At 37.3% G+C, this 22,611-nt stretch overlaps 5 protein-coding genes, 1 non-coding gene and 1 pseudogene across 6 annotated transcripts; 4 read left to right on the forward strand and 3 right to left on the reverse strand.

The window, feature by feature from the left end:
• The first annotated feature begins 562 nt into the window (after positions 1–562).
• Positions 563–2,778, forward strand: LOC133680205 (probable amidase At4g34880). The gene is made up of 5 exons (XM_062103014.1): positions 563–1,087; positions 1,218–1,432; positions 1,765–1,989; positions 2,101–2,293; positions 2,380–2,778. The coding sequence occupies exons 1-5, from the start codon at positions 563–565 to the stop codon at positions 2,776–2,778; spliced, it is 1,557 nt and encodes a 518-aa protein (XP_061958998.1).
• Positions 2,779–3,801: 1,023 nt separating this feature from the next.
• LOC133680206 (dirigent protein 4-like) lies at positions 3,802–4,478 on the forward strand (annotated as a pseudogene).
• Positions 4,479–5,626: 1,148 nt separating this feature from the next.
• Positions 5,627–6,344, forward strand: LOC133679417 (dirigent protein 4-like). Its single transcript, XM_062102008.1, has one exon. The coding sequence runs from the start codon at positions 5,658–5,660 to the stop codon at positions 6,219–6,221; it is 564 nt and encodes a 187-aa protein (XP_061957992.1). The 5' UTR covers positions 5,627–5,657; the 3' UTR covers positions 6,222–6,344.
• Positions 6,345–6,834: 490 nt separating this feature from the next.
• LOC133679161 (dirigent protein 23) lies at positions 6,835–7,888 on the forward strand. The gene has a single exon (XM_062101668.1). The coding sequence runs from the start codon at positions 7,110–7,112 to the stop codon at positions 7,662–7,664; it is 555 nt and encodes a 184-aa protein (XP_061957652.1). The 5' UTR covers positions 6,835–7,109; the 3' UTR covers positions 7,665–7,888.
• A 3,707-nt stretch (positions 7,889–11,595) lies between these two features.
• On the reverse strand, positions 11,596–12,697 carry LOC133680207 (mitogen-activated protein kinase kinase kinase 20-like). The gene is made up of 2 exons (XM_062103015.1): positions 12,601–12,697; positions 11,596–12,287 (listed from the first exon to the last, which is right to left on the reverse strand). Exons 1-2 carry the CDS (start codon positions 12,695–12,697, stop codon positions 11,596–11,598), a joined length of 789 nt encoding a protein of 262 aa, XP_061958999.1.
• Positions 12,592–12,663, reverse strand: TRNAQ-UUG (transfer RNA glutamine (anticodon UUG)). The gene has a single exon. It is a non-coding gene; the product is annotated as a tRNA-Gln (tRNA).
• A 791-nt stretch (positions 12,698–13,488) lies between the features above and the next one.
• LOC133680036 (translocase of chloroplast 120, chloroplastic-like) lies at positions 13,489–18,492 on the reverse strand. The gene is made up of 2 exons (XM_062102822.1): positions 18,325–18,492; positions 13,489–17,994 (listed from the first exon to the last, which is right to left on the reverse strand). The coding sequence occupies exon 2, from the start codon at positions 17,975–17,977 to the stop codon at positions 13,730–13,732; it is 4,248 nt and encodes a 1,415-aa protein (XP_061958806.1). The 5' UTR covers positions 17,978–17,994; positions 18,325–18,492; the 3' UTR covers positions 13,489–13,729.
• Positions 18,493–22,611: the final 4,119 nt, after the last annotated feature.

Consider the following 22,611-nt stretch of genomic DNA (forward strand, 5'->3'; position numbering starts at 1 on the left):
TCCATATCCATTAATAACAAATCCATAACGGACTATTTAGAACTATCAACCTGTCACTATTTGATCCTAACCAGGGTAGCTAACAATATATTTATTTGAATTCGTAGAAAGATTTCCATGCAACAACATAATCTGAAGAACTGCAGAACTCTGATGAGAAAAACTCCAAAAATATGGACGGCAGATACCATGAGCCATGTATTAGACATGCACTAGAGTCACTACAGGCTACAGCCTTTACTCGGTAGTACCTAGCTAGTACCCCAGCTCAAAGCTTTAAGAATATTTGTGGAGTCCTTTTCAATGCTGCAATTAGTTAAGAAAGCTGTTATGACATACTTGGCAGATTTTGCTTCAAAATGAAACAAATCATTCTCTTATATCGAACAACATTAAGCACGTCACAATCTAGGTAGAAAAGTAGAATCTTGCAGAGAAGATAAAACAAAAACGGTATTCTGACAAACAGCGGCAATTTTTGTTTCTCGAGTGTAGTTAGACGATTTCTCGTCTCATTTAAATTCAAGTCATAAGCAGAACATAAAATTCCATTAAATTAGATATGGCTATCAACACACCGCTGAGCTTCTCACTCCTTTCATCACTAACTTTCATTCTTTTGACAATATCAAGCCATGCATTCTCAATCGAGGAAGCAAGCATATGTGATCTCCAGCTTGCTTTTAAGCAGAACCAACTCACGTCAAGGAAGCTAGTTGAGTTCTACATTGGAGAAATCAATAGACTGAACCCAATCCTTAAAGGAGTTATGGAAACAAATCCTGATGCGCTCTTCCAAGCTGATAAGGCCGACTATGAGCGTAGGATTAAGGCACCAGGTTCATTGGTTGGCTTGCATGGCATTCCTATCCTGCTCAAGGATAATATTGCAACCAAGGATAAGTTGAACACCACGGCTGGCTCTTTTGCACTGCTTGGATCAGTCGTGCCTCGTGATGCAGGCATCGTGGTGAAGTTAAGGAAAGCTGGAGCTATAATTCTTGGAAAGGCTAGCTTGAATGAGTGGGCTGGTTTCATGTCAGTAAAAGCTCCTAATGGCTTTAGTGCAAGAGGTGGCCAAGGAGAGGTGGTTCACTTTAATCTTCAGAGTTTAATAATTTCTTGCTATTTTTGATAGAGTAAATTTTGATTGGACTGTAAGAAATATCAAACAGATTCGGTAGACTAGCATTCTTGTGGGTTGAATATTTATGCAGAATCCTTATCTTCTGTCAGCAGATCCTTGTGGATCAAGTAGTGGGTCAGCAATAACAGTAGCAGCGAATTTGGTGACTGTGTCTCAAGGTACTGAGAATGATGGCTCCATCTTATATCCATCAAATGCTAACTCGGTGGTGGGAATAAAACCAACAGTTGGTCTCACCAGTCGAGCTGGAGTAATCCCAGTTTCTCTGAGACAAGACACTGTTGGGTGTGTGATCTTATGCTATTCATATCAGCTTAATTATGATATTTGATAGGCGTAAAAAATATCATCAATATTTTCCCAATAATAAGCAAGAAATGGCTATATGTATAAATCTGGCAAGCTGCTGCTACCTTCGTTATCATATATATGGATGAATTGAACTTTGTGTGTTTTCTATCCATTTAAGCAATTAATAAGCTATACAGCATTCAACTAAATGAGTAACTTGTGAGTCATTCCAACTACAGAGTAATTTGTTGTTTCGAAACTCTTCTATTAAATTCTAGAACCATAAATTCATTCCTTGGCTGTGGATGGAACAGACCTATCTGCAGGACGGTATCGGATGCTGTTTATGTTCTTGACGCCATTGTAGGAATTGATTACCATGATCATGCAACACAAGAAGCAGCGAAGCACATTCCACACGGTGGCTACAAACAGTTTCTCAAGCGTCATGCGCTCAAAGGCAAAAGACTTGGAATCGTAAGGAATCCGTTCTTGAGTTCAGCCAGTGAATCTGAGAGTCAAGCTCTTGAGCATCATCTCCAAACACTAAGGTAATATAACAGACTTCAAGCACTAATTTTACTAATATGCTGGGCGGCATAGTCTTATATATGCTGTACAAAAATTCATCATCATATGACAAATTTTATCTGCAAATGAAGTCAAAGAGGTGCAGTTTTAGTAGACCGCTTGGAAATAGCCAACATGGATACTATTTCCACTGGGACTGCCGAAGGAACGGCATTGCTGGCTGAATTCAAAATATCCTTGAATGCATACCCGAAAGAGCTGGTGGCTTCCCCAGTCCGAACATTAGCCGATGTTATAGCATTCAATCAGAAATTTGCAGATGTGGTGAGTCCATGAAAATATAAGCAAACATGGGTAATGCTTACGTTCCATAGCCTAAAAGATCCTCGAAACTTCGTATGGCCTTGCAGGAAAATATCAAGGAATTTGGTCAAGACCTCTTTCTAGCAGCTCAAGCTACAAACGGAATTGGAAACAGAGAGAAAGCTGCACTGTCAAATTTAGCAAAACTAACAAGAGATGGATTTCAGAAGTTGATGTGTGATTACAATCTAGATGCATTGGTAACTCCCGGAGCAGGTATAGCTCGTGTTCTTGCAATTGGTGGATTCCCTGGAATTAATGTTCCCGCAGGATATGATGATTCAGGAGTACCTTTTGGCATCAACTTTGGAGGACTAAAGGGCTCAGAACCAAAACTGATTGAGATTGCATATGGCTTTGAGCAAGCAAGTAAAATAAGAAAGCCTCCCACATTCAAGGCTTTAAACTTCACAAGAATGCTTCTTTCGAGTTTAACTGATGTATGATTAAATAGCTAGGAAATCTTTAAGAAATTTCAAGCTCTGGTTGTGATAATAAAAATGCTAGTAATTGCCAGGACAAAATTTTCATCATGCAAGATCAGAAGGCATTATCTTTGATAGCCTTAACATCATGTTTCTTGACTTCTTCCTTAGGCACAGTGACAATAAGAATTCCATTCTCCATAGAAACCTTAACTTGATCCATGTTGACGATCGTCTTGGCTTCGATTGATGAACTTCGTGTTACGTTCTTGGATCGCCAAAGCTTTCACGCAAGATTCTGGACCCTATTCTCAAATGGGTCAAGAATCTTGGATACAAGAAAAGAAGGCCCGTGAAAGCCTCACGTGGGTTTCAAACTCTTGCAGCCTCTTGGGACAACAGGCACTGTATATCAATATATTTTCTTCTAGCATCATCTCCAAACGCAATGGTAATAAAACAGACTTCAAGCACTGATCCTGTAATGTTGATAAATCAATACAGATTTTTGAATAAAAAATATAAATATATTAGTAAATTACATTGTAAATGTTTATGATCACATGAAAAAAATATTATTAACTACTCAAATCAATAGATTAATTTTTTTTAAGTATATATCAAGTAATGAGATTTAATAAAATATATAGATAATTAAGTTAGGTTAAATGTGAGTGAAGTAATAGAATATAACGACCAGCGGGGCTTTTCGAGCATTTTTATCCGGTTCAATTCATCTGAAATCTCAAATGATGTAAAATAAGATTTAAATGATATGAAATTATGCATGTTATTTTTTTCGATTTTTCAATTAATATAAAATATCTTGTACATATCGATATGTGTCCCAAAATTCCAACCATGAAAAGATTTGCCTCTGATTATCAACCAGTAGATCAACGATTCATCACGGGTCTATTAATCTAGAGGAGGAGGACTTTTACGAGGGATTAACATGTGCACTGGCATGATACCATATAAATACAGGTGGTGTTGATTTGCAATAAAAAATTCTAAGGGAAAGCAAACATTGAGATGGCAAGAATGGTATCATATGGTGAATATTACTCAAAGGGAAGTCATGTCCCAAGGAAGGAGAAGGTGACTCGCCTTCACTTCTTCCTTCATGACATTGTTAGTGGAAAAAGCCCTTGTGCAGTAGTCAAGGTTGCCGGATCTAATCGCACCCAAGCTGGTGACATATCACCAGCACCATTTGGCAAGCAGCGTATTCGCCGTTGATGATCCTCTTAGAGTGGGATCCGAGCCGAGCTCGAAGAGTATTGTAGGGAAAGCGCAAGGGCTCTATTTATCATCCAGCCAAGATGCTAGTAAAGTTAGTATAGCTAGTGGAGTACATTGATTTTTCTTTTACAACTGGTAGGTTTAATGGGAGTTCGTTCGGGGTGTTTTCAAGGAATCCAGTATGGGAGGGGGATCGTGAGGTTGCGGTGGTTGGAGGAAGAGGGAAGTTCAGGATGGCTAATGGATTTGCCAAGATCAGCGCCAGATTTCTCAATGCTACTACTGGTGATGCTATTCTTGAGTGACATAGGGTTATTTTCATCTGGCAAGTATCACCGATTTGTTTGGAAATAATTGGGATGTTAAATTACTGAAGGGATTCCATTTTCCTTTGGCAATTCCTTCTGGGTTTATGACACGGATTTTCTCTTATTTGCTTTCTGATTTGCCTAGGTTTTCTTCGGTGTGTCATGTATCCTTGCTTCCTGTCAGCTTCTCTACTGCTGCCTTCTGCTGCAGCTAGCTGGCTTCTTGTACTCTTCGCCAATGGGCTTTTTTGGTCTATTTGGAGCTTTTTAATAAATTTGTTCGGCTTATGAAAAAGAAGCTAGGGTTATTATATCTATTAGGAATGGTAGGGCAGATTGGAAAATAAAAGATTTCTGAAAATTTGTAGCAATCTCTCAACATGGAACAACGTGTGTAATAATAACCTATGAAAACAAAGACACCTCCCGCTATCCTTATATATTTATTTTTGTAAATGTGATCATATATAATTTTATTAAATATTAATGCAAAAATCACAGAGATAGTAGCAATTAGGGGATACAATCAAAAATCATGCTCACGTACCCCTAATTAAGCAAATAAAGCAGCAGAGAAAGCCAATTATCAATTGGAGTATATATTTCAGGCAAACAAGCAAAAATAAATAAATTACAGTAGCTAATCATATGAACAATATTCTTCTAAAAAACGCTTGTCAAAAAATCTCATTGAATTGAAATTGAGTGCAATCTCTTGCTGTAGGTGAATCCAATAAATTCCATGAGGTTTAAAATTTTAAGCAAATTATTTCGGAAAGAAACTTTTGATGAGATTAATTAGCATTTACTCCATTTGTTTTTATCTCCTTTTTAACCATGCATGAAAAGTTAAATTGCACTTGAGAATTAAGGAAAATGGCCTTTTCATTTATCATTCAATTTTATTTTTATAAATTAATTGAATAAATAATTGACTTTTTAATTTATCCTCTTATTAACTCTTTTTTTGTCTAAATTAATATATATAATCAGTCATGTATAGAAATATTTAATATTATATCCAAAATAATGAAGGATATATTGGAAATTCAATACATAAAAGGATAGACCTGCAATTTTCCCTGAAAAATATTGTAATTGCAAATCCTTCATTGATTGCCTTGTATGGATTTGTGCATTGTCCTTCGGATAAATGGATTTTGTTACTAAAAATTGATCTTTCTTTTGCTAGGACTATTAAATGCGTTGAGTCAATATCTATTCTAACCGTTAAAAACGGTAACATTTCAAGAAATAAATGGCTATCATGTAGCACATAATTAAATCCTATAAAAATGGTTAAAGGTGTTCTTGATCTTTCATCAACAATTCGAGAGGAGAAAAAAGATGGCAAGAATGGCAGCCTTTGTCTGTGCTTTGATCATCTGTAATGCTATTGTTCCAGCAGCATATGGTGAATATTACACAAAGAGTAGGCATGTCCCCAGGAAGGAGAAGGTGACCCGCCTTCACTTCTTCCTCCATGACATTCTTAGTGGAAAAAATCCTTCTGCTGTCAAGGTAGCCGGGTCTAATCGCACCGAAGGTGACAAATCACCAACACCATTTGGTAGCGTATACGCCATTGATGATCCTCTTAAAGTGGGACCTGAGCCAGACTCGAAGACTATAGGGAATGCACAAGGGCTCTATTTATCATCCAGCCAAGATTATAGTAAATTTACTATAGTGATGTGTGTTGATTTTGGATTTACAGAAGGAAAGTTCAAAGGAAGCTCATTTAGCGTGTTTTCGAGGAATCCAGTGACGGAGGCTGATCGCGAGGTTGCGGTGGTTGGAGGAAGAGGGAAGTTCAGGATGGCTAGAGGATTTGCCAAGGTCAAAACTAGCCATTTCAATGCTACTAATGGTGATGCTGTTCTCGAGTATAAGGTCACTTTGATTCATTAGTGAGTTAGCTATATAAATATTCTCATCGGGAATTCTAGAGCACATCGCAAAACGAAAACCTGTTGGAAAATTGTTGCCATCACATGGATCGAATGAAAGGTGTCTAATAATGGTTGAATCAAATACCTTTAATTTGTCTGTGCTTCGTGGTTCAGCGTTTGGAATGGTTCACTTCACTAGATGCCTGCCATCTCACACGCGAAAAACAAATGAAAAGAAAAACCTTAATAAAAAAAAACATTATTTTAATATTGTTAGAAAATATTGTCTCACACAGTTTAATGGAATTTGCCAAACCAAATTGATAGGGTACAGTGAATGAAAAGAGAGAATTTAACATGATGTAGCCAACGATTTTGGTTGACTTTTACAAGGCGCGCTAACGCAAGTAATAAGAGATCTTTCTTAATTTTGAAGAAGGGTTCCTAAATCTATGCATGATACAGCCAGCCAACCTGCTGAGATTTTCCCTTTATTGTAGATTTCTTTCCTATATTGTTGAAATGCAGATGGAAAGGAGTTTGGTGGAGTCTATTCACTTAAGCACAACCAAACCCACCTACTCCCTTAAGTCCATGAAAATGTCATGGAATGGTTAGGACTCAGAGCTGCCTTTGACCAAAAAAACAAAGGCGGTGCATTTTTCATTTGGACCTATCACAGATGGCATTGTTTTGTTCTCTCTAATTTGCAGAATAGTAAGCGCATGAACCTACAGTTCATAACGATAGGATCTTATGTAGGTAACCTGTTTTTGAATCTCGTGTTAAGCTGTCTTATATAAAGACCTCTAATAGCATCAATACAGAGCCAAGACACATCTTCCTATATTATTCTCTCAAAGACCTCCTCCCTATTTTTCTTGTGCAAGGACAAAGGAGAAAGAAAATGGCGAAAGCGACTTTAGTTTTGATGGTCATTTCCTTGGTGGGAGTCATGCAATGGGCTAAAAGTACTAATGCAGAGAGTTGGGCCAGCAGACTTGAAGCTGAAAAGGAGAATGTGACAAACCTTCAATTCTACTTCCATGACATACTCAGTGGCAAAAATCCTACAGCTATTAAAGTTGCTCAACCAAGTGCAGATAACAAATCCCCCACCCTCTTCGGTTCTATCATGATGGCTGATGATCCCTTGACAGAAGGGCCTGATCCGAGCTCAAAGCCCGTCGGCCGGGCTCAAGGGATTTATGGGTCAGCAGGACAGAATGAATTGGCCTTGATCATGGCCATGAACTTTGCATTCACCGATGGTATCTATAATGGTAGCTGCATTAGCCTCCTTGGTAAGAATCCGGCAATGAATCCTGTTCGTGAGATGCCAATTGTTGGAGGAACCGGCCTATTCCGGTTTGCACGTGGTTATGCCGTTGCACAAACCTATTGGCTTGACGTTACCACTGGCGATGCCATAGTAGGCTACAATGTTACAGTAGTTCACTAGATGTTACTTCACTGTTTCGTAAAAGTGTAGTCATGTTTTTTTCTCAATGTGGTTTGCCATGAGTTGGTTACCTACTCTTAGGCTATGATGCTTGACGCAGCAGCACCATACATGTGTGTTCATTACTGCCACTTGTAAACATATTCGCACATGTATCATATATTATGCATCATTCTGTTAAAATTTCTTCTTCAAAATTTTAAACTTAATGATCTTTTTCTTTATGAATGGCTTGATCTTAAATTATGGAAATTTGTAAAGTAATCCAACAATTAAAACTTAGTTCTAAAAACATATTCATAGAGTTGTTGTTTCCTAGCTTGCATAACAAGCAATTTTCATTATTCATGAGAAAACAAAAGGATATACAACCACCTTTTCTTTTCCCAGGAAATTTGAGGAAGGAACCAAAGCCATAATCAAGTGTAGCAAACTGTTGATTGGCATTGCTGCTGTTCTGTTTAGTAATAATAGTGTTTAGATCGGTAGTATTTGATTAATGTTGCTTCCCTTCTCCGTCTCATCATGTAAGCATGTCCATCAACATGATGAACAGATTAGGAATACGAATTAATAATTTATTCCTGTCCAAAAAACATTCAACTTGGTGATGATGATAAACAAATCATGATACTGCATTTAGAATCAGAAGCAGTTTAGAGATTAGAATTTGTGACTAAATGGATGAACAATCCAGCAAACAGACCTTGGAAGTTTAATAATTTGTTCCTGGCAATCTTAAGGTATATCTCTGTTGTAATCTATTTTTGAGTCCTCGCATAAAATAAAAAAAATAAAAAAAATATTATCAAAAAATAATAGCAGTGAAAAGAGGATGTCAGAACGTCTAGAAAATGATTAAAAATTGGTTGAGGAGGTTCAAAAATACAAAGATTAAAATTTGACAGTATATCATTGACCGGTGAGAGCCTTATTGATAAAGAAAATTTTATTTGAGGAAGAAATGTATAAAATCAGATGTTTATGAACTCAATTAAATTTTATTGAAGGTTTAATTGAATTTATGGAGGATTTGATTGCAAGAAAATTTATTTTTAAATCAATTTGAGTTTTAATTGAAAGAAATTAAAGTTTTGAGGTCAAAATATAATTTTTAAGAGTTGATTTGGTCAAATCAGAAGCTTAATTGTATATATATTAAAGTCTGGTAGCCAATTAGAGACTTAAATGAAGAAATTCAAGATCAAGAACCAAAATGCAAAACACGCTCAAATTGAAAGCCTAGTTCTGAATTTGACACACTTTGGCTCCATTTCTTTTTAAATGAAACGCACGTTTTGGATAAAACAATACCGTTTCATGCATTGTTTCAAAAAAAAAAAAGAATAAGCAAACAGTATCATTTTGAACGCCACCATAAACCTTCTTCTCCCCCTGAACACGCAGAGAACAGGGGAAGAAGGGGCTGCTTTCCACTGCGTTTTGCTTCTCTCTCTCTCCCAAAACCCGAAAACCAACCCGAAAGCACCTCCACTTGCTTGAACTCTGAGTGATGACCTACCACGGATGAAAAACCAGAGAGGAGAAGCCCCTCAGCCGGCTCTGGAGAGGCTGCACAGAGGCCGCCCCAGCCACCCTGCCCTGTCCCGTGACTGGAAAGGACAGGGTGATCTTCCTCTCTTCTCTGCCTATAAATAGAGAGGCAGAGAAGAGAACTAGGAGGGGGGGAAAGGAGAAAGAAAAGGGAGGACCGAAAAACAGGAGCTGGAAGGATTTTTTTGAAAGAGAAAGTGAGGGAGACCGAGAGAGAGAGAGACCGACAGTTTTTGAGAGAGAGAAAGGAGAGACCGAAAGAGAGAAAAAAAACTGAATAGAGAAGAGAAAGCAGGGAGCAACCTGAGAGAAATATTACAGAAAAGGGGGGGGACGTTTGGGGAAGACAGAGGAGAGAAAGGGAAGCCATCAAAGAAGCGGGAAGAATAGGAAGTGACAGAGGAAGAAAAAAAATACCGGAGAAGAGAACAACCACAGCTGCCACCGTGCTTCCTCTCCACCGCCACAGCGCACCACCTGACCGCTGCTGACGGCCCCGAAGAGACAGAGGAGAAAAAGAGAAGACAACGAAAAAAACAGAGGAGAGGGGGCTGAGAAGAGAAACAGAGAAGACAGGAGAGGAGGAAGGAAAACGCCACCGCTGTCACCGCCACCTTCCACCACCACCGACGACCACAACCGTGCTTCCCTACTCCAGGTAACCTGCTCACTCCGCTGCCTTTTGTTTACTTGCTCTTTCCTGTTTTCATTTTTTTTGCATGCAGAACGTGATTCACGTTCTGCAGCAAAAATGAAATAATTAGGTAGTTACTGTGCTGAGCACAGTAACTACCTAATTATATTCAGCTGGTTACTGTGATCAGCACAGTAACCAGCCGTTGTCTGGTGGGCTGGAACATCAGCCCAGCCCACGCGGCTGGGCTGAGGCCAGCCTTGTAGTTAGGCCAATGCAGGCCCAGCCCAGAATGGGTGGGCCCGCCCCGGCTCTGTTTGTTTTTAAAAACAAAAACTTTCCAAAAATATTGTTTGGGATTTTTTTCCTCGCGTATTTGTTACGTTGTTTTTGATCAATATTAGACTGTATTTTTATGTCATTAAAAATACAAAATCCAGTATTAAAATATTCGGTTTTCGTCAAAACTGTTAAAATACAAAAAAATTGAAAACAAAAGGAAAAAATATTTTTGTGCATATGGCCAAGTGTCTCAAAGTTAAAAAAATCATGGTGTTTTTTTTTATATACAAAAAAAAAAACAATGTTTTAGCATGTAATTTGACTTTAATAACCAGTTTATAAAGTCAAGAGAACATTGGCCAAAATTTCAAAAATAACAAAAATTTTATTTTGTTTGTCTTTTAGTATCCGGGGTATGAATTTACACGTAAAACGTATTCCCGATAATAAAACAATAGTTCTTTTATAGACATTAGAACGGTTAGGTTTTACCCCATAAGATAAGAACCTTTTTATTGAGGAGGGTTTTTCTTGAACCATAGACGGACCAACATGTTGAGACCTTAGATTTTTATTAGACAATAAAACAATGCAGCTTACCTTAGGTAGGACGTATTTGGGGTACTAATACATTTCCTTTCCGCAATCAGTCTTCGTACCTGATCTCTGATACCAGTTAGGGTTCCTAGTAACCAAAAACTAGGTGACGACTCTCATTCCTTTTTTTTATTGATAAGAGATAAGAATTCCTTATCTCCCCATATTTGCCGGAATAGATATCATACCACACCTGATAATAAGGGTGGTGGGCGATCGCCGCACACGTGCGACAATCTCAAAGCTTGAGAAAGTCTGTTTTACTCACGTTCTTCACGAAGCCAACCATGTAGCAGATCGGTAGGCAAAACAAGGATTGTCCACAGAGTCTGAAGTTCTTGCTTGGATCTAATTTGTTTTTGTTCCTCTGTATCTTGTTTTTTGGATGTCAGTTGTATTGGGGCTGGCGATTTGAGTCTATCAAGTCTTCAGGCAATCTATTTACGAAGCTCACTCAATGCCCTTGCCTTTCTGGGTTTTTGCTGTGAACTTTTTCTCCCCTCCTTTTTTTTTTTTTTTTTTGTCTCAAGTCTCTTTGCTGCTTCCCCCCTATTTATGCTGCTGGTGTTTCGATGCAGAAGGTCTTTCTGTGTCTATTTACTAGACTTGTGGTGGTTAATGAACTTTAAAATGGAAAGGCTAATCAGATAAGATGATTGCAGAACATCCAAAATTTCAAACAAGACAAGCTCTGGGGAATTTCAGCAATTAATTCCATTCTTTCAAGCATTCCTTTTATAAAAGAAAGAAAAAAGTCATTTTTATTTATTATATAAAAGATATTTACACCAAACCTATTCTTAAAAGGTAAAAAAAAATGTTGTCACCAAACCTGCAAGCATGCATCTTTCCTATCTAGGATACCTAATTTTCACATAATACTGAATTGACAGCACACGCAAAGCAGGAGCTTAACAATTCTTCAGTGTTCGTCTCCACCGGCTGCAGTGGCGCGTCGTCAACGAAAGGATGAGTCAGGAGAGTATCGGCAGTCCACCCCTCCCTATGATCTAACTCAAAGCACCTCCTCAGGAAATCTTTTCCACTCTCTGACATGTATTCAGGAATCTTTGGAGATTCATTCCCATAGACAAGCTTATTGAACAACTCTCTCGAATCCAAGTTTCCCCAAGCAACCCGTCCAGTGATCATCTCAACAACAATGCAACCAAGAGACCATATATCCAAAGCCGGTGTGATCTCAGCAAATTGTACAGATTCAGGAGACATGTAGCACGGCGTCCCACGGTATTGATACATATGAAACAGCTTATCCGAATCATCCTCTCCAGGCTCTTTAGCCAGCCCAAAATCAGCAATCTTAAGCTGAATATCACTTAATCCATCAACTTGACGAGGAAAAACCAGAATGTTGGCGGGCTTAAGATCACAATGCACGTGACCGCTATTGTGGATGCAAGATAACCCCTTCAGTAGCATCTTCGTGTATTGCCTAACATGGCTCTCAAGAATCCTACCCCCGCAATCCTTTATCAGGTTTAGAAGAGAGCCCATAGGAGCATACTCCAACAAGATATTGTACTTCAACACCCCACCTTCTTTACTCACACAATACCCATAACATTCTACAACTTCATTGGTACCAGGAAATTTTATCGTTCTCTTTTTTGTTCAAAAATTAATTAAACTGATTTTTTTGCACTAATAATTAACTTAATTATTTATTAATTAAGATTGTGCATATTATTAGATTAATATGTATATAGTTTTTATAAAACTAAAAATTTTCACTCTATTTTTTTCTTTAAAAATTAAATTGAACTGATTTTTCTAAAACTATAAAAATCAATTTGGTAAGAAAGAAATCAAATTTAATGGGAAAACAAAAAACTAGAGTTTAGGTCCTACCGGGAGTCGAACCCAGGTCGCTGGATTCAAAGTCCAGAGTGCTAACCACTACACCATAGAACCACAATCTGCTAGCCATCTCATCAACATATTCCATATAAGTAAATAGTGTCTATTTTTTTAAAAATGTCGGTGGAGAAAGCTATGATAGAACAAGAGTTTACAGCAGTTATTACCAAACGAAACAAGAGGAAACATTAAGGTGATAGACACTGAATTACTATACGGTTAATACGCTTCTAACAGATATTGTTAAGTTTTTTTGTAGTCAACTCGAAACTTTTTTCTAAGAGCTTAGGTGGCAGTCTAAAATTCTCGTATGTTGGGAACAAGGTAGCGCAAGCAACATCCAAACTTTAAAGGAAGTTAGCTCAAGGCCCCTATGGCTTTATAAATGGGCAGCACAAATTGGGATTTTTGTCATCATGAAGTTCATAAACTTAGACTTGTTCGTAGGAGAGGCTGCTATCATGTGCCAAATGCAAGGGCTGAATCTTGATTCTCAAATAAATCATGTTTAGTAGCGATGAGGCAGTGGCACCTTTTACAGCTTGAGATGATTGCTACAGTTCTCTTGCAGGTCCATTCATCACCCTCAAGCTGTTATCTTGTGCTTTCTTGTCTCTCTGTTTTCAGCAGAAAGATGTTGATATGAAGGCAGGTTCAGATTCACAATGACATTCTCTTCTCTTATTGATAACACGGAAGAAAAAAAGCATGAGAAAGTCCCATGCTTTATTATAATATAACAATACGTGATGCTAGCCTAACCCTAGAAACTGGAAACGCAAGGACTATACACGGCAAGCGATCAAGTTTGTTACCATGCAAATCTATTTCATCAGCCATATGAGGAGAAAACTATATGGATTCTAGAAACAGGCATGGTTGAACAAGAAGCAATAATTGGTCCAGTGGCTTGATAAGAAGAAAAAACCACTTTAAGAAAATATCTAACAAAGAAATTACGACAACTAATATCATACAACATGATGCCATCTGATTCCAACAAAAAGAGAAGGGGGGAGGGGGGGCAATAAGCAGCTTTTAACTACACTCGCATTACTCGATGACCTTCACAAGATGGCGACATCAGAAGTTTCCTAGCAAGTATAACCTATACTTTTCTTCATTGTCCAAGTTGCAATTGTTGAGGATACTCGATTAGCTTCTTCAAAAGAGGAATGAGGCCAATCAAAGCAAGTTGAAGCTGTTCTGAGCTATTTAAGCGAATACTGATTTGTCCAGCTCCCCTGTTATTCAAATTAGCACGACCAATCAAATTTGTAGATCGTCCTATAGGAATCTGGGATTGTAAATTGCAGCCAATGGCAAGATCTCCATGCCAGTCCATGACAGAAAGCCCAAGTGTTGATAATGAACGACCAAGAGGATAATCTTTGTCTCTCAGTTGGATCTCCAAACTGCCACCATAAGCCACATCACCACGACCAGTCATTGCACCACCGGACATGACCATTTGGAACCGCTTACCAGCAATCAATTTATCCTCAACTTTCACTCCAGTTGATAAGACATCACCCAATAGAGTAACCGAGAGACCAGCTGTAGCCTTATTTTTCCTAAAATTACTGAACCTAGTCTCACTGCGTAAAGTATAGGCCAAGTCTTTTCCCACGGTCTGCATATCAAACCCCAGTGAAGTAGCTTTTCCTTCTCCGTGCTTTAGAGAACTTGCTAACTCCATTTGAACATTGGCATCCTTCTTGTCCTTCGTTACCTGGCCAGAAAAAGATATAGGTATCTTGTCTTTAACCACAAACAACCTCTCCACATTTATACCTTCATAACCAACATCATGATCCCAGCCATGAGTTTCTAGAACTGGCCTCACAAGCCACTGGTTGGAGGTATCAAGATAACGGTACCGGTGAGTGGGATTATCAGAATCAAACGAAGCAGGTAAGGCTAAATCTGGCATGGGAACAGGAACAGATGCAGCTCCTCCACCTTCTTCTTCTGCATTTTCAGTGTACTCACTAGGCAGGTCCTTTGCAGCTGCAGCCATTTTCTTCATCATCTTCTGTCGCCTTTTCTCCTCCTTCAACTGTTTTTTCATGAAAAGTTTCTCTCTGTATTCTAACTCATCAAAATATGCCTTCTTCTGAGCTTTAGTAAGCTTCGCAATCTGAGCCTTTGTCAAACTTTTAAATGGTGGCAATTCATCATATTCTGATTCATCCTCAGAATCTGATGAGTCATCTAAATCATCATCTAAACCATCCTCTCCGCCATACTGTTCCTCTGGCAGCTTAACTTGAGGTCTTGACTGGAGAAGGGATGAAAGAAGGAATGGTAAAGGAGGTGCTCTTGATCGAGTTGCAAAAGGCTTTGCAGGTGTACTATCTTGCAGCTTCAAAAGTGCATTCGCCTCAGCAAGAATCTTAGATGCAAAAGAGAGCAGCAATAAATGGGGCTTCCAAACCTGACCATTTGGCAACACTCTCTGCCCTGCCCTATTAGTTCTACATGCTGAGTGGTTCTCAACCAATGAAACAGGATTCATGAGTCGCATATCTCCAGCTGCCTGACGAATTGCTTGTTGGACAGCATGCGAGCGCTGAGTGACAAACATATCATAACTTGAAGCGGTACCATTTGGGCCATCAGGTGGAGCTGATGCCGCATGGGTCAAGACAACAATTGCATTAAACCATATAGATGGACCAAATATGTCAGTGATGGTACGCAAGAGGGGCATATCACCAAAATCCCTACTCTGCATGTCCAACCTGTCAAGATACAACACAATGTCTGGAGGAGTTTTCTTTATAAAGTGCTTAACAGAGTGAAGGATCTTCTCATTCTGGCGCTGGTCAGACCATGAAGGAAGAAGTCCTGGTGTGTCAATGACCCGTACCTTTATCCCCTGAACAGTGCCCACAACATCCTGAACCTTTTTTGTACCCAATTGAAAAGCATCTGTGCCAAACTTCACTTCATCAAATATTGAATTGATAGTGGCACTTTTACCAACACCTGTCTTTCCAAGAACCATAATTGTACAGGAGAAATCAAGGGGTTCCTGCCCGGCAGCCTCAAGCTGTTCTGCCATGGCACTGGCACGATCAAAACTGAAACCAGCAACGCGGCCACCACTTCTACCTCGCAGCTGTTCAGCTAATCCCAGTCTGTATAAAACCTGCGCAACAACAACATTATGAGGAGTCTGCCCTAGTCTGTGTGCAAGTCGCAAAAATTTCACCCTGATCATCTGAAGTTTTTCACGAGTCTCGTCAAACTCTTCTGATTCCCCGTTTGTAGGATCTTCAATCTGGTGGGATTGTGTATGAGAAACAGCTCCATTAGCACGAGGCTGCTGGACTGCCCTGGGTGCAGGTTCCAATAGGGGGGCAGCACGCCCAAGGCCAGCTGGACGAGAAGGTGCGGGAGCTGCACTTGAAGATTTTGCAGATGAAGATGCAATCTTGGGTACATGCTTAATTTTTCGCTCTATATTTGCTGGAGTAGTTTGCTTATCCTCCTGACCCTTGTCTGCTTTCTCCTTGGGCTCTTCAGTCACAGTAGTGCTTTTGCTGACTCCATTAGTATTGTTGGCAGCATGATGTACTTCAGAACCCTTGTTATCCTCTGCTCGCACATTAGATGCATGAGCCTGGATCTCCTCATTTCTCTCAGTCACTGACTTCTCTAAAGAAGATGAGGCTAAAACTCCTGGTACCAGCTTTACTTCCTCCACGACTGTCTGTGGGACAGATGATGCTGCTTTCAGTTCATGAGTTTCCCCATTTTGCTCTGAAGCTATAACAGCTGAAACATCTTTCAACTTCCCATTGCTATCATCATGGTTTTCTGTATCCACAACTGCTGAGATGTCCCTGAATTGTTCACTCTTATTAACCCCAATTCCAGCATCAAGGCCTACTATTGCACTGTCAAAATCCACATTCTTCTCAACATCATGTTTTATATCTGGTTTTTCCAGATTATCATCCAGTCCTTCACTCTTATCACCTTGAAGATCACCTGATAAATTAATTGACTCATTGGCCTCCTGATATTCAGAACCCAACTTATCCTCCTTCAGTTCCTCTCTTTCACCATCTTCAGAAAGAATCTCCTTGCTCAGCTCAATTTCTCGATCAGGAGCAGCCTCATACTCACCCTTCAAAGCCTCTGTTCCTATATTACCAGCAATCTCAGACACCTCCGCATTATCCTCCTTCAGTTCCTCTCTTTCACCATCTTCAAAAAGAATCTCCTTGCTCAGCTCAATTTCTCGATTAGGATCAGCCTCATACTCACCCTTCAAAGCCTCTGTTCCTATATTACCAGCAATCTCAGACACCTCCGCATTATCCTCCTTCAGTTCCTCTCTGTCACCATCTTCAGGAAGAATCTCCTTGCTCAACTCAATTTCTCGATTAGGATCAGCCTCATTCTCACCCTTCAAAGCCTCTGTTCCTATATTACCAGCAATCTCAGAAACCCCCGCATCTCCACTTGTCTCATTGTTCCCCACTTCCTGAGCATAATCTCCATCACTATTCAATTCCTTGCTTGACTCAATTTCTCGATTAGAATTGACTTCACCCTCACTCCTTAAAGCCTGAGTTTCTCCATTAACAGTAATCTCAGAAACCTCCTCACCTTCAATCAATTCATTGTTCCCATCTTCCTTAGCAGACTCTCCGTTACCTTTCAATCCCCCACTTTTCTCATCTAAATGCTCAACATCCATTTTTATCAAATTCTGGCCCATGCCTGAATTGCCACTAGTCCCCTGATATTCAGTGCTCAACTCATCCTCCTTCAGTTCTTCTCTCTCATCATCCTTGAGCAGAATCTCCTCATCCAATTTAATTCCCTGCTTAGGATCCACCTCGCCTTCACCCTCAGCCTTCAAAACCTCTGTTACTCCATTACCAACGATCTCAGCAACCTCTCCTCCACTCAATTCACTGCCCCTAGCTTCCTTTGCAGTCCCTCCCTCATCAATCTTATCAACACTATCTTCGCCCACCAAATCCTCTACCTTCTCTTCACCAACAACCCCACCCAACTCATCAGGATTCCCACTCTCATCAGGAATAAAAATAGCCTCTTCAAGTTTCTCTGTCTCGTTTCCTAAATTTGAGCTCTCATCAATAGCTGCTGAAATCGAATCACCAACACTCTCAAAAACACCACCATCTGACACAACTTTCATTCCCTCCTCCTCCTCCTCCTGCAATTGCTCATGTGATTCAATTGCCTCCTCAAAAACCTCATCTTCCAAATCCTTTGATTCATCAGACCCCACCACAACTCTCTCCTCCTCTACCTTGTCCCCAAATCCTTCATTTCCCACATTGGTTTTCTCTTCCACAACAACTCTCTCAACCCCGTTTTCCATTTTTTTTCCTTCAAAACCTTAAATCACATAAAACCCACAACATCAAAACACAAAACCAATTTCAAAATCATCACAGCCAATCGCATAACCAATAATAATAAAAAAAAAAACACATTACAAAGTTTCCATCTTCCACACAAAAACCATAACTTTATATAACAACCAATCCATAAAAAAAACCAAAATTGAAACTTTCAGATCTCAATAAGCAACTTTAACATGTTTCCATTAGGGCTTTGCACAACAATGAAAAACAAACATAAAAATGCTATTAAATCAATACAAAATCATAATTAATAAACTAAAACATAAGAGAAAAGGAAAACCTTTTTATCCATTTTGCTTACCTTGTTTTCTATAGAGATAGAGTGAGTGAATTTCAGATAGAGAGCCAGTGAACGAATCCTTTATGTATAATACTGGCTGCAGCTGCTATGGTTTACCAAGTTAGGTGAATTAACATTTAAGGAGATAAGAATTTTTTATCAGACGGTGGAGATTTGGAGTTATTGAGTTTTTTTCATCTGACGGTGGAAGATTTTTGTATCGGGGTTTCATTGATTGCTTTGATTTCATCGTTGAAGAACCCCAAATCTTGCTGACGTGGTTTTACTTGTATAAAATTAGGAGTTAAGTGTGCGAGCGCGAGTTATTTAGTTTCTGTTTTTGTTTTTTTTATGTGTTTTAAAAATATATTTTATTTAAAAAAAATATTATATTTTTTTAGTGTTTTTTAATAATTTTAATGGATTGATATTAAATAAAAATATTATTTTGATATAATTTTAAATAAAAAAATATTTTAAAAAAATGTTATGTACCAACTAAACACACACTAGCTCTTAATTATTCTTTATTTCTTAATTTTTTTTAATCCATATTGTATCTTTCCATTTACTAATCTGATCCCTAAATATTGTGTTTCATAACTAAAAAGTTGCTTTAAGTTTTCAACAGTGTATCATGGACCCAACTTTCATTTATAATTAATATTCTCAATCCAGATTTTATTATTAATACGTTGATTACATTTTTTTAGGCAGTTAATTACGTTTTTAAAGATATGTATTAGCTATTCAAGATTAAATATGATGAAATAATTAGTTTAGAATGTCATGTATAGGATTTAGATTAGTGAAAATAGAAGTACGGAATGTGAATTAATTTTAATATGTTAATATAAAAAATAAAATAAAAATCTGAAAAAAAATATTTTTTAAATAAAAAAATACTTTAAAATAACAATAAAAAGTTAGAACGCTTTTTCAATCGGAATAAATGAAAAGGTAAGAAACCGACTTATAATGCGTTAAACACTATAAAAGAAAGCTCTGGCAAGAGACCCGACCCCGACATGTGGAGTGTCGACTGAGGAGATTTGGAGCCATTTTTGGGGCAGTTTAAGGTGATTTGATTGGCGAGGGAGACCAGTGATGAAGAACAACATGTTAACAATTGTCTTGTTTCTCTTGTGCCCATTTGATCACCTTTTTTTACCTTTTAATGTTGTAAGATTGCTCGATAAATCGAAAAACGATAAGCATTGATCATACTGCGAAGGGTTAATTATTAATTACTGTGTGACTTTTAAACATTTTTATGTGATTTTGAAAAAAATTAAAATAAATTACTCGTCTGCCTAGCTCATGGTGACCCAGCTAGCTAGATCATTGAATGGGATATAGTTGTTGTGTTCATCTAATTAATTTATAGCATTTTTTGTTTTATGTCATTAATGAATTAATATTTAACTCAACTGATTTTCATGTTTTAATATCTCTTTTCAATAGATCTTAATTAATTAAATTCTTTTTTTTCTCTCTTGCAATAAAAGATATTTGTTTTTGCATGATTCATCACCTATGAGATCGATCAGTTATTAAACTTCTCCAAATTAACACTATTAATATATGGAAATCGAGATTAATTAGACAGTACCAATAATTAATATATTACAAAGAATTAAGATTGAGTTCTTTCTTCTTTTTAGTAACAAAGGCTGGACTGTACAGGAAAAGATGAATATTATAAAAGTTTCAGTTAGTTCAGGAATAGCTTTCACTGTAGAGAGAAAGGAATTGATTGCTGACGTCAAATATACAAACAGGCAAAGACAAAAGCACTTTGATGTTTATATATCAATCAAGGAGAATCAATGTAAAGAACTTATCAAGGGAATTTGGACAGGTAGCTCGGTGGTCCGTGAGAAATTAGGAAACAATGTAGATAGGCTAGGGTCCAAAGAGAAAAAATAAAAAAAGAGTGATTTCGGACATATCACTCAGGTTGTTTGAACTTCGAGCTTTTAGGGGTAAGTCTCGAACTCAAGCTGACTATATCGCACCATGGCTCGAAACTATCCCCGTTTCGAAGCCTGTTTAGTCGGTCACTAAGATGGTTCTTCGTGGCTAAAGAGTTTATTAATTATTAACCATGTTATCAAGAGTTAATTTAATCCGTGCCTCGGAAAAGAGGAAGGGAAAGTCGAACTCAATACCTATTTCTACCTCACCGAGAAAAACATTTTTAAACTAAACTTGAAATAGTTGATGACGTGAACTCTACAAGAATCATTTGATTTTTTTTGTGAATATACTTAAAAAGTTTGATTAATATATGCTTAATTATTAAGAGTTTGTTTGGCAGTGTGGTTGCGGGTGCTTTTTAAATAACTTTTCGTGTCAAAATACATGTCAATAATGTTTTTTTATTTTTTAAAAATTATTTTTGACATCAGCACATCAAAACGATCCAAAACATATAAATTATATTAAATTTTAATTAAAAAAATTAATTTTTTAAAAACACGGGTTAAACCGCGTTCCCACTCTAATTCCAAGTCGAAAAACGCAGCTTCACCAGCTCTTCCTTGCATTCGAAGCAACTCAACTCACAAGACTATCGGCGTTCATTGGAAACCTAGAATCGTTGTTGAAGGGTAGAGTTCGAGGGAATTGTTTCTTGGGCAGGGAGAAGCTAGGATTTTTTTTTCTTGGGCAAAGAAAGAAATTACCACCATGCACAAGAAGCAAGCTCCTAGCCTGCCTTCCATCACGAGCTTCCATATTACATCAAGCACTTCGTGTACATAGGCAGCATAGGGTGATTCAATTTTGTTTCAACTTGGCCTTTTTGGGAGATCCGCCCTATAATTATATTAAAAAAAGCTAAAATAAAATGGGTTTTGCTTTAGGCAAGCCTCCCCACAGTGGACAAAATGTTGCTGTTCTAGGCTTTTTCCTAGCTCTAAACTGTGTCGGCATTCCAAAAAAAAAAAAACCCAAGTGATTTTTTTTGGAGTTTTTATATTTTATTCTTACTTTGGTTATGGAATTCCTAGGTTTGCTTGCACTAAACAATCTCTAAACTTTATTTGTATTACAATAAGGTCCCTGGATGTAGGGAGATCGGAGAGAAAGGGCAGGAGACAGGGGAGAGTTTGGTTTTTAGGGCTGATTAGAACGTGTTTTAAAATATATACATTTATTTGGAGATGATTTTAGGATGTCTTTGAAATGGTGTGTAGAATAAAAAACAACGACCCCAGTCTTTTTAACGATAGATGGTCATGAAAAATAATGGAGTATTATATTTTTATTTTTATTTTTTTAATTAACTTTTTTTTATTAATATAGATATTTATGTCAGCTTTCACAATCTCTACTAAATATTTTTTTTTAACTAGTTTTATTCTCATGCTATTGGTGGCTTAGCAGGCATAGTGTCATCCATCGCCTTTTTTTTTTTTTTTTTAATGCCTCGGGCTGGATGGGTGCAGCCTAAGTGCTTAGGCCTAGTTGCCATCAAGCCTAGTGCGTGTCAGGTTTTTTTTTTTTTTTTGCAATTTTTCTTCTTTTTCCGTTATCTACTATTTTATATTTTCTTAATATCAATTTTCTATAAATATATATAACTTTTTCCCATAAAAAACAGTGGTTATTTTTTATAATTTTGAAAATTTTCTTTATTATTTTTTCAAAATTACTAGAAAAAATAACCATTAATGTAATAAAAAATAATGATTCTTCATGAAAAATCGTAGAAAGAATGATTAATTATAAAATCTTACAATAACAATTGAAGTTTGATGACTGATAATTCATCAATTTAAGATTTATAGTTTTAAAAAAATAATGATAATAACACAGGAAAAAAAACATCATTTTTTAAAAAAAAAAACCAGCACTAACCATAGATTAACATATAAAGGGAAAATTTTTCTAAATAACAAGAATTTGGTAGTTAATAATTTGTTATATTTTAGTTTATATTATTTTTTAGCTGATCATATCTCATTTCACCATGATTCTTCGGAATGTTTTGATGTTCAAGATTACGTTGATGCGAGACAATAATAACAAAAATTAACTATCAAGTTGAGAATGATAAGATTTAATTAATAGTTATGAACTCATTGATCAATTAAAATTAATCACTATTTCAATATGTTGTTTAATTATTGTTTTTTTAACTAGATGTTTAGGTATGTAAATAATTAATTGTATGTCTGTTTTTTTATTTATTAAAGTCAAACATATTCATGATATATATTTAACTAAACAAACACACACACACATGAAATTAAATATTATAAAATACATAATCAATCCAAAAAACTATATTTATTTTAATTT

This window comes from Populus nigra, chromosome 19 (assembly GCF_951802175.1).
Source record: "Populus nigra chromosome 19, ddPopNigr1.1, whole genome shotgun sequence".
Lineage (NCBI taxonomy): Eukaryota > Viridiplantae > Streptophyta > Magnoliopsida > Malpighiales > Salicaceae > Populus > Populus nigra.

Bases quoted from the DNA above. Each gene is read 5' to 3' on its own strand.
- LOC133680205 (XM_062103014.1), top strand. From the start codon at position 563: ATGGCTATCAACACACCGCTGAGCTTCTCACTCCTTTCATCACTAACT. The intron at 1,088-1,217 runs GTGGTTCACTTT...ATATTTATGCAG, and splicing joins CAAGAGGTGGCCAAGGAGAG to AATCCTTATCTTCTGTCAGC. The intron at 1,990-2,100 runs GTAATATAACAG...CTGCAAATGAAG, and splicing joins CATCATCTCCAAACACTAAG to TCAAAGAGGTGCAGTTTTAG.
- LOC133679417 (XM_062102008.1), top strand. From the start codon at position 5,658: ATGGCAAGAATGGCAGCCTTTGTCTGTGCTTTGATCATCTGTAATGCT.
- LOC133679161 (XM_062101668.1), top strand. From the start codon at position 7,110: ATGGCGAAAGCGACTTTAGTTTTGATGGTCATTTCCTTGGTGGGAGTC.
- LOC133680207 (XM_062103015.1), bottom strand. From the start codon at position 12,697: ATGGAATATGTTGATGAGATGGCTAGCAGATTGTGGTTCTATGGTGTA. The intron at 12,288-12,600 runs GTAGGACCTAAA...TGAGTAAAGAAG, and splicing joins CGACCTGGGTTCGACTCCCG to GTGGGGTGTTGAAGTACAAT.
- LOC133680036 (XM_062102822.1), bottom strand. From the start codon at position 17,977: ATGGAAAACGGGGTTGAGAGAGTTGTTGTGGAAGAGAAAACCAATGTG.